Below are 10361 nucleotides of genomic sequence, written 5' to 3'. Positions count from 1 at the left end.
CCCATCTTTTCACTGTTGCATATGCCGGGGCATCTTCCCCTAGTGTGGATAACATAGCCTCATATATGGCATTGGGTGTTAAGCCTTTCTTGTAAAGGTATTTGATAACAGCTCGCTTTTCCTGTTTCTGCATTTTAAGTCATCTCATAACCCCCCTTGCAGTCAATAGCTTATACTAAACTAAATAATGTGTCCAATACAACAATCCTCCTGTGTATGTCACTGTACTTGATCAGTCTATCACCACCACAAAGGAATTCATCCGTACCACACTCCTTCAGAGGTAGGCTCACAACTTATCAATCGCCCCTCGTCCAAATTCTTTTTTAAAGTAACCTTATCTTTATGTCGCACATGTATAATGATGTGTACATACGAAATACATAAATCATTATGAAAATATTTTTTTCAAACATTCCTAACTGTAAAATATTGCACCAAACACGTGCGTGGTATTTGGGCTAAAAAATTAAAGGGAGACAAGCTCAGTCATGGGGACGGGCGGGAAACGTCGACCCAGTTTCAATGTACGAGGGATGACCACTTTTGTACAGCGTGAATAACTGACGTGCCAGGCTACAGGAGTAAACAAACAGTACGCTTAGCATCAGGGAGGTTACTCTCACAGAGAAGTATGATTAATTGTTATATAATAACTACGCATTTACATTGTCGGGGGTTTCAATTTCAACAATATCTGCATGTCTCCACTGATCTAGTCCATTATATAATAATATTTAAACAATGTAACTATTACTTTGAAAAGATTCCTTATGAACAATATGAGTAACGTATTTATATACAAAACAGTTTTAATCCATTCCGTCCAGCCATTGGCTGCCATAATTGTTCGTTCAATTCTAGACAATGCAAATAATATTGATATCATGTGATAAGTTTTATGTCATTCCATTCGTTAAAATGTTAAACACTTATAATGCATATACTATGATTGTGTCAACTTAATACCCCATGTTCCTTGAAAACAATTACACATATTTCAGGAGTCATTGTTGTGAAAATATATTACTAGTTTTGTTTTCATGATATGTTTGTTTTCTATTTTTCTGTTACATATGTAATTAATACACAAATGGGTGTTGTCCCCTTTCCTGATTCTGCAAATTACAAATTGTTTCACCTTCTGGGCTACATACGGGCACTTTATGACAGTTTAGGTACTTGCATCATTAGGTAGGTATACTACAAAATATATGTTCAAATTAGCTTCGCTCAAACGAACATAAAATATTTACCATGTACAACATACGCATCGCAAGGGTTATGCCTACCGCATACAAGCGAGCAGGTTTATTAACACTCAAAAATAAATACAGTCGTCAAACGTGTAAACATTCCTTGACGTCAATCCACAAATCTGTCAAAAACAGATCCGTTTTCAGTTATACAGTTCCAAACTAAAGATATGACCAAAGAAAACATGATATAACTTGGAAGTTTTGTTGTTATTATTCAGAAATGTTTCCAATTTTATAACTAGTGAGTGAGCGAGTGAGTGAGTTGGGTTTAACGCCGCTTTTAACAGTATTCCAGTCATATCACGGCGTGTCAGCTTAATGTGTTTACGGTGAAACCCACGAGCACGGGTATGGTGCTGACAAACCTAGAAACATAATCGGGGCGAACCGGGATTCGAACCCACAATCATAGGTTTCTGGCGTGCCTAAGGGGCGCAACTCTGCACAGCGAATCGCGGCGCCTTAGACGACTGGGCCATCCGTGCCCCCAATTTTATAACTAAACTATACTTATCTTAAATGAATCTTCATCTGTGACTGCTTTTTCTTCCGTCTTCCTTGGCTCAGTTTTGGGTCCCAACTGTTGCTTTACCAGCAGCTTCCCATATTACAATAAACACATCGTATCACTCAGATTAAAGGATCTGCCATACGGCTCAAAAACTTTGCTCATCGCGAAACACTCCAATACTTTGTGAACTCATATCCTTGAGCCAATATTGAGCAAGATGTATCATCTGCTCGGTGATGCGAAGACATCGAATGGTTCAACACATTCAGTGAACACTACACCTCACCTTCCTCACGCGACTTCGTGACACCATATTCACGTGCATGTGCCTGGCTGTGGCAGGATAACCCTTACCGTATTTAACCCATAATAAGTTAACTTCTTCACGCCGTGCAGATCCTCTGGATCAAAGTTAGACAGACCATATTTATTCGAGACAAAATACTGGCAAGTTTAGACAACAGAATGACAATTATATTTTGATGTAGATAGTATTTTAACCTAACGTTAAGAGGAACATGCTGTTGACCGCTTTGGAACATACATAAGTGAGTGAGTGAGTGAGTATGGTTTTACGCCGCTTTTAGCAATATTCCAGCAATATCACGGCGGGGGACACCAGAAATGGGCTTCACACATTGTACCCATGTCGGGATTCAAACCGGGTCTTCGGCGTGACGAGCGAACGCTTTAACCACTAGGCTACCCGACCGCCCCGGAACATACATAAAAATAAAGTGTTTGTTAAATGTAAAACATGTACTTCCAACGTCGTCATCACCAATATCAAAATGCACAGTTGACTTGGGAACCACATTCATAAACTAAATATGACGTGTTGGAATGGCAAGTACTGGCTGTGAAGGAGGCACGTATCTGGACACCCCCGACGGCCCGATTCCCTCCACACTCGTGATGACACACCCACTCTTTCACCTTCCTGTCACACTGTGTCCCACACGTCATCATTTCCGTTCTGTGACAGCTGCATGCCGGGAAGGCACGGCACTATTGTATGGAGCCGAAGTCCTTTATAACGTCGCCATAGTTGTGGATGTTGACCGCCGTGCAGAAACAGCTGAAACAAGACACGATACACCACGAAACCTTGTAATCCGGTTGGTAATGAGTGCGGTGTTATGTTGCCGAAAAAACAGTTCCTAACGAGTACATCCAGAATGCGAGGTTTACGGACTTAGAGGTTAACCTCTACAACTTAACAGGGAAAAACAAATTTAGAAAAGCAAAAAGTCGAAGTATTTTAGGTAATTTTAAACACAGTGTATCTGAATAGCTCTCTTTCTATCACTACTCCACTGACACTTTTTCTTGAAGAAACTAATCTATCTGCAGCACGAAGTGGACATAAGAATACTTCCTGTTTGCTAACAAGAGATCGTACACTTTAAGTCGGTTGATTCCCTTATCGCTTAAAATGACAGTATATACGAGGGGCGTTCAATAAGTTTTGCAACTTCAATATAAGACGAAGTCGCAGAATATCTTTTGCACTTTTATTTTTCAATATAATTTCCATTCACCTCAATACACCTATTCCATTTGTCCATCAAGCTTTTAATACCACTTTTATAGAAATCCGCAGATTGGCCCTCTAACCACGCCTCTGTGGCAGCCTTTATGTCCTCGTCATCCTGGAAGCGTCTTCCACGTAGGGCAGATTTCATTTGCGGGAACAGGAAATAGTCACTTGGGGCTTAGTCTGGGCTGTATAGTTAAATCACCCACCCTACAGTGAAGAACTTACTTCTTATAGTCTCTCTTGAACCGCCAAGCCGAGCAGACGACACTGCAGCACACGACAAGGAGCAGACTGATCATAATGGTGGTTGTCATGGCCACAAGATAGTTTGAGACTGTGAGCAAAACGATATACGCTCATAATGTGTTTTCCCAAATAATCCCTACAAGAAATCAATCAACCAGAATGCCAGCTTCATGTTACTTTGTTTTGTTTGTTGTTTAACGCCGCACTCAGCAATATTCCAGCTATATGACGGCGGTCTCTAAATAATCGAGTCTGGACCAGACAATCCAGTGATTAACAACATGGGCATCGATCCACGCAATTGGGATCGGTGACATACATCAACCAAGTCAGCGAGCCTGACCACCCGATCCCATTAGTCGCCTCTTATGACAAGCATAGTCGCCTTTTACAGCAAGCATGTATTGCTTCATGTTACAGCCAGGATGTTTACGAAGCCAGATCTCCAACTCCGCGGTATAGAAGTACAATTAAGTGCACGTGTACGCTATGGCATTCACGATTATTAATCACATAGGGTCATTGGTGAAACATTTAAAAAACAAATCGTTTAACTTTCATACAAGCATACTGTAGCAAAGAAAAGTCTAGATCTTCACTAAAGCGAGTTAGTAGATTTTTAAAGAGACGCGGTGCCAGTTGGCAGACGACAGGAAGTATGGACAGCATTTCATTGTCCTGGAGCAGAACGGAAACGCATTCGTTTATACACCGTTAATTACTTTCACTGTCCAGAATTAGACTGGAATATGTGTTCACTATAACGCTAAGCATCGCTTCCTGTTGTAGGAATTACAGCAGGAACACAGGATGAAACAATCTGTACATTTTTTCGACGTATATATAAGTCTGTGGCGAAATCAATGGACACAACTGAGAGTGAGAATGTCTCACACACAGACGCAACACGCCATACCTCTCAACCGTTGCCCTAATACTAACCGCCCCCACCTACGTCACAACAATTACATCACAATCTCTTAGAATGTATATATATACACAACATCGAATGTAACGAAAGAAAGGATACAAACAAACCTCGAACATTAAATGTAAAGTGAAGTGATATTGTGGGTCGTCGCTGTTTAACGCACTTATCAAGGACTGGGTTCATGTCTACCTCAGCTAGCTAAATCGCGCTAAGCTTGCGTCATGTGCCAACAGTGGAACCAGTTTACAATATTGCCCTGAATACGAAGGGAAATAACTCCGTCGTGGGATTACGTAAAGGCCACTAGGAAATATAACTTTACACTGTGTACTTAGGTTCAGTCAAGTGTAAAACACACATACGATGCGTAATATGAAAGCTGCATGCATAAATATCAGTATATATACTCATGGCCATTCTTGTCACAGTGTGAAACGTTACATGAATTTTCATAAAAAGTCCATGAAGATATCGCTAAGGTTAAGAAAAAACACGTTTTAATAAAGAAGGATTAAATTCTAGTTGATTCAACAAAATATTCCAAACATTGAGCGTCAGTTCTTAATATGTTGCAAATCCCAATTTGCTAGCTCAAATGATAATTCAGTCACATACAACTGACCTAATACATATCATATATACAAACCCGTGAAGATCCGGGTTAGAATATGAACTCGCTTTATTAACTCAATTATTACCCCAAAATAAGAGTGGGCGGATGTTGGTGTCATTCGAATCTTCCTATTTTAACAGCTAAATGCTTTGCGACCCGTGAAGATCCAGGTTAGAATAGGTCTTCAGTTACCCATGCTTGTCGTAATTGAAGAGGCGACCAACGGGATCGGGTGGTCAGGCTCGCTGACTTGATTAATGCATGTCATTGTATCCCAATTGCCTAGATCGATGCTCATGAAGTCAATCACTGGATTGTCTGGTCCAGACTCAATTATTTGTAGACCGCCGTCATATAACTGGAATATTTGCTGTGTGCGGCGTTAAAGAACAAAAATCATATATACAAATCGATGTTCCTCGATCCGGTGGTGAAGCTCAGTTATTTGGTTGATTGCATGTCTTTGTATCCCAAAGTTGTGGCTCGGTGTTCACAATGTCATTCACTGGATTGTCTTGACCAGACTTTTTACAGACCCACGACATATAGGTGGACTATTGCTGAGTGCGGCATTTAACAAGAAACAAACACCAAACACACAAAACGGGCCGTGAACACTGAAGACAAGCTCCTTACAGCAATAGCCCGTTCGCGGAGCTCTCTATATACTACCGAGAGTGTAACGAAGGTGTCACGCGCTGGGAAGGAGCTTGGCACTGAATGCGCACAAGGGAGATAACTCTACTTCATGTTTGACCTTGACATTGATCGTGTCACCACTGACAACAATGATGGCGGCATGTGTCGACGTATTTTTAAGTTTATGATCGTTTACGGGCAAGACAGGACACACATATGCCGCCACGATACGTTAAAGTGATCTTCCGGGTTTGTTTTCGAACTCGACTCGATGGAGAGCAGCCAGCAGTCGTCGGTTCTATCCCAGAGCTAGGAAATTGGCGGATCAAAAATGATTCAGGCCTTTACCAGCGCGCGAGGCTTTTGCCAATAGTGGAAGGCTCCAGTAGAGACGGCGGGAAACAGGTTTGGGAAGCAGTCCTGAAAGTACCCACCGATACACAGTTTTGTTGGTCGTGGCTTGTTCTCAGTCACGATGGGGAAATAGATAGGCGTGAAACAATAAATGAAAGAATACTTTTCATCGAGAAATGTAGTGTCATTGTGCATTCGGAATGGAATGTGGAAAATGAAGTCATAATTTTCCACACTTGTAAAGTAGACGTATATACAAACTACGTCACTCCTCCCGGAAAGGTTCTTGGTATAATTGGCTCGACGCCGCCCCTGGGGTGCTGGGAGCCTAGGGATTGTGTACTGATGGACAGTTGCTTCCCTCGAGGATCAGGAAAATGGAAGGCATCTTTCGTCGTCAATAACGAAATGGACATAGAGTGGAAACTTGTTGTTATAGACAAAGAAAGGAATGAGGTATTGTATAGAGATATAGCTGCAGTGCGGGGAGCATCTTAATGTGTAATAATAAACATGTTTTGTGCAAGGCCACTCTAATAGCAGAATACTATAAGTTAATGAATATCTCACTTTGAGTTACATAATAAGCAGTTGCAATTTAGAAAATATGACCCTTTACTTTTCTTTGAGATGTAGATCTTTAATACCCAAATTCCAAATCCATATATATCCAGGTATATTTTGTGAATCATATTTGTACATTACGCGTGTTGATATGCTCATTTGCCAAGTAGTTATCCAGTGTATTTAGTCACAGTACAGTTGTCACAGGTTTATTTTTAGAAACATTTCTAAGTATTTCCTCGAGGTACTTATTTTGACTGGTCGACTCATATAATGAGCTTATGTTCAGCAACTAGATGTGTCACATAGAATGATAAGTAATTTAGTTTTAATGACAGAAAAGGTGCCAGTACATATATGAATATATAAATGTGTTCATTAATACAGGTGTACACAATGTACAGAATCAAATATATTCAGAAAATTGAGAAACAGGTTTCTTCAAACGGGTTTGAAGATATGAATGAAACATGTTGGTTTGGAAAATACTATACTGTATATACTATGATTCTATTAACCTGTTAAAGATAATCCGCTGGGAAGAGAGGACCAACAGGTCATTAAACGTGTCTGGGCAGTGGGTCAAGCTGGAGGTGGCATGGTCAGGTGGAGAAAGTGTCCGAGACACCATCTCACGAGACTTTGATCGAAACTACAACACCGTCAAGATATTGGATGATCTGGTTAAAAAAACTCAACACGAGGAGGATAAACAAGGAGGTGAGTAAAACCCTGCAGTTGCTCTACTGGGACCAGTGGTTTATGTAGCTTAACACGATTTGGGAGTAAACAGGCAGTCCTCCCAGATTTCCACTGGTGTCAGTCGGGACTGGCCATGTGCCATATATTCATGGCTTACTACCTTGGAGATTCAGGGTTAGGAAGTCCCAAGTTGTGTTTGTTTGTTGTTTAACGCCGCAACCAGCAACATTCCAGCTATATGTCTGTAAATAATCGAGTCTGGGCCAGACAATCCATTGATTGACATCATGAGCATCGATCTTCAGAATTTGGATACGATGACATGCATCAACCAAGCTTGCAAGCCTGACCCCCCCAATCGGGTTAGACGATGGAAAAAAAAGCCCAATAAACGGGAGAGTGTAATCGTGTTCTCATGCAATCGATCATTGGTTTGTTACGTCAAGTTACATATCTTACTAACTAATGATGAACTGTACTAACTTGACTCCAACAGATCTCACGGAGAGAGCATGTTCCAGTACGGATCCCTCGCCACACTCAAGTTCGGGCCCTGGGGACCAGGATGTCATATTCAATGGGCCCACGAAGAAGGGAAAAGGGACAAAATTCATTTCCAGGAAACCCACATCCACTCAAAAAAATCATGATTATCAGCAAAGAGAAGGAATCATGAAGCCTGATAGTCATTCTCCCGCCATGTCAGCCGAACGGGCCTGCACCCTAGAAGATGTCTTAGCGTCAACACGTGGCATGCCCGTGCGTAGGGGAAATGGGTACCAGTGTCTTAAGTGTGGTAAATGTGAAGATACATGTACTGGATTGTTAAAGACTAATAGGAATGAATACTGTCTCCACAATGGAGGATCGGACAGGACACAGGTGTCAAGGTTTTACCGTTTTCGTGAAAGAGCTGAGGCACTGAGAGTGATAGGTATGCACCAAAAGTTTACCCTTTTGTCTGCATTCTTCCTTCTAATGAAGATCGTGTATGACTTTTATGTTAACCAACGTTAATCTTCCACCTGTCAATGAAAAAAGGCCTGTTCTGTTTTAATGTCATTGTGACACTATTTTTAAATTAACCTATGTAACACTAATTGATTTTGAGGTTTAACCTGAAAGATATTTTGGAGTCCATGTTAGTTGAAATTCGTCTCTGCAAAAGCTCCTAGGGTTATGTCAAGTTTATGTTTATGAAGAACGCCTGCGCTTAAATGGAAACAATAAATGTATAATAACATAGCGTTTCGTTTCGTTGTCTGCATATGACATTTTCTCTCACAGATCCTTCGCTTGGATTCTGTTGCAGAAAAGTTCCAAAGGGAACCACTAAAAGTTGTTTTGTTTAAAGCCTCACTCAGCAATAACCTATATGACGGCGGTCCGTAAATAATCGATCCAGTGATGGACATCATGAGTATCGATCCACGTATTTGGGATACGATGACATGCATCAACCAAGTGTGCCTGATCACCCAATCCCATAAGTCGTATCTTACACAAGAGTAGTCACCTTTTACGGCAAGCGTGGGTTGCTGAAGACCTATTCTATCCCGGATTGTCACGGGTCCACTCGTAGTACCCCATAGGGACCACTATAAGTATCCCCCAGGGGACCAAAGAGCCGACTGATGATTGGATGATTCTAGTGAAATATATATGATGTCTCTCTCATGGAGGGTCAAAGAAAAGAACACATTTTCACCAGTGGCGGAGCTGTTTATGGATGTCAACTTCTTTATTATGACGAAACGTTTTTTCGGAGTATATGCTTACCCCTTCATCAGGTGAATGAATGATATGAGGCAGAGAGCATGTACATGTTTGTGGTTATAAAGCTTTGCAAACATTTCTCATTCTTGTGGCCAGAGACAGACATAATTCACAGGGCACCCACGCCAGCGTCAGACAACTTTGTGTCTTCTGTGGCACTGAGTCGGAGAGACAAGTGCTGTCATTTGATTGTGACGACATGGTAACTGATGTTTCCCGTGAAATATCGCTTGATCTCATCCAAGCGAAACCCGTAGAAGCCAGTTTTGGACGATAATTCATTTTCTGGGTCAATGACTGACTGTCATCCAAAATGTACTTTCAAAATTTGGTAATGATATAGAATAATGTCCTGCCAAAATATATCCAATTCATGAACATGTCCTAAATAACATTTGTCTACAGCAAGATGACTGGGTCACACTGATGTTGTTTGTATACACAATATGATTAGGATCAATGTCATATGTCTTTAGTGGTTAAAAAACAATGTCAATCATCACAACTAAGCAAATGTCCTGGCATCGATTATAATAGTGGTTGAGTGAGTCGGGATTAAAGCCAGTGTCAACAGTATGATGTAGATAACATCAACGCGTATGGGTATGGTGCTAACAAATTAAGAATAACATTCAGGGCGGATCCATCTTCCCGAGGCAAAGGAGTTAACTGACTATAAATATCCAGTTTCCACCCTTGCCGGCCTAGGCTGGTACTATGGAGTTATATTTTGGCTGGACTAACGAGTCTATGCATAGTCCAATCACAATCGCGCAACGAAATCGAAATCCGGTTCGTAAACTGTCATGCAGTTTCCGGTCGATTGCAGGATTCGCAAAGCATTTGCACCGCCAATTCGTTGTCAGCAGATATTTTCCAAGTCTTTTCATGTTTTTAATCAAGCTGCTCAAGTGATTTGATGCACTTGGCAATGTAAGACCCGTTCTCTCACAATATAGATCTTGATTATCCATCGACCGGGCGCCGCCATTTTGATTGAAGCAAATGCAAGTGATACGAGAGGTGGAATCTGATTGGGCCATAGGAGAGGCATAGAAGGGGCATCACTCATAAGAGCCACTGGTTGCGCTACGATCGATATTCCAGCTATTTGACGGCGGTCTGTAAATAATCGAGTCTGGACAAGACAATCCAGTGATTAATATCATGAGCATCGATCCACGCAATTGGGATCGATGACATGTATCAACCAAGTCAGCGAGCCT

The 10361-nt window shown here is 41.3% G+C and overlaps 1 protein-coding gene and 1 long non-coding RNA gene across 2 annotated transcripts; one reads left to right on the top strand and one right to left on the bottom strand.

The window, feature by feature from the left end:
- Window positions 1-2146: 2146 nt before the first annotated feature.
- On the bottom strand, window positions 2147-4983 carry LOC125372288. The gene is made up of 3 exons (XR_007218049.1): window positions 4595-4983; window positions 3536-3644; window positions 2147-2848 (listed from the first exon to the last, which is right to left on the bottom strand). It is a non-coding gene; the product is annotated as an uncharacterized LOC125372288 (long non-coding RNA).
- An 881-nt stretch (window positions 4984-5864) lies between these two features.
- On the top strand, window positions 5865-8605 carry LOC124147312. The gene is made up of 3 exons (XM_046517991.2): window positions 5865-6549; window positions 7185-7377; window positions 7856-8605. Exons 1-3 carry the CDS (start codon window positions 5956-5958, stop codon window positions 8374-8376), a joined length of 1308 nt encoding a protein of 435 aa, XP_046373947.2. The 5' UTR covers window positions 5865-5955; the 3' UTR covers window positions 8377-8605.
- The last annotated feature ends 1756 nt before the right edge of the window (window positions 8606-10361 follow it).

Source organism: Haliotis rufescens, unplaced genomic scaffold (assembly GCF_023055435.1).
Source record: "Haliotis rufescens isolate VD_foot unplaced genomic scaffold, xgHalRufe1.0.p SCAF_1, whole genome shotgun sequence".
Lineage (NCBI taxonomy): Eukaryota > Metazoa > Mollusca > Gastropoda > Lepetellida > Haliotidae > Haliotis > Haliotis rufescens.
Note: the sequence above shows the minus strand (reverse complement) of the source record. Positions and strands in the feature narration are given on the sequence as shown.

Coding starts and splice junctions, on each gene's coding strand:
- LOC124147312 (XM_046517991.2), top strand. CDS start 5,956: ATGCCGCCACGATACGTTAAAGTGATCTTCCGGGTTTGTTTTCGAACT. Junction 6,550..7,184: donor TAGACAAAGAAAGGAATGAG/GTATTGTATAGA, acceptor AACCTGTTAAAG/ATAATCCGCTGGGAAGAGAG. Junction 7,378..7,855: donor CGAGGAGGATAAACAAGGAG/GTGAGTAAAACC, acceptor TGACTCCAACAG/ATCTCACGGAGAGAGCATGT.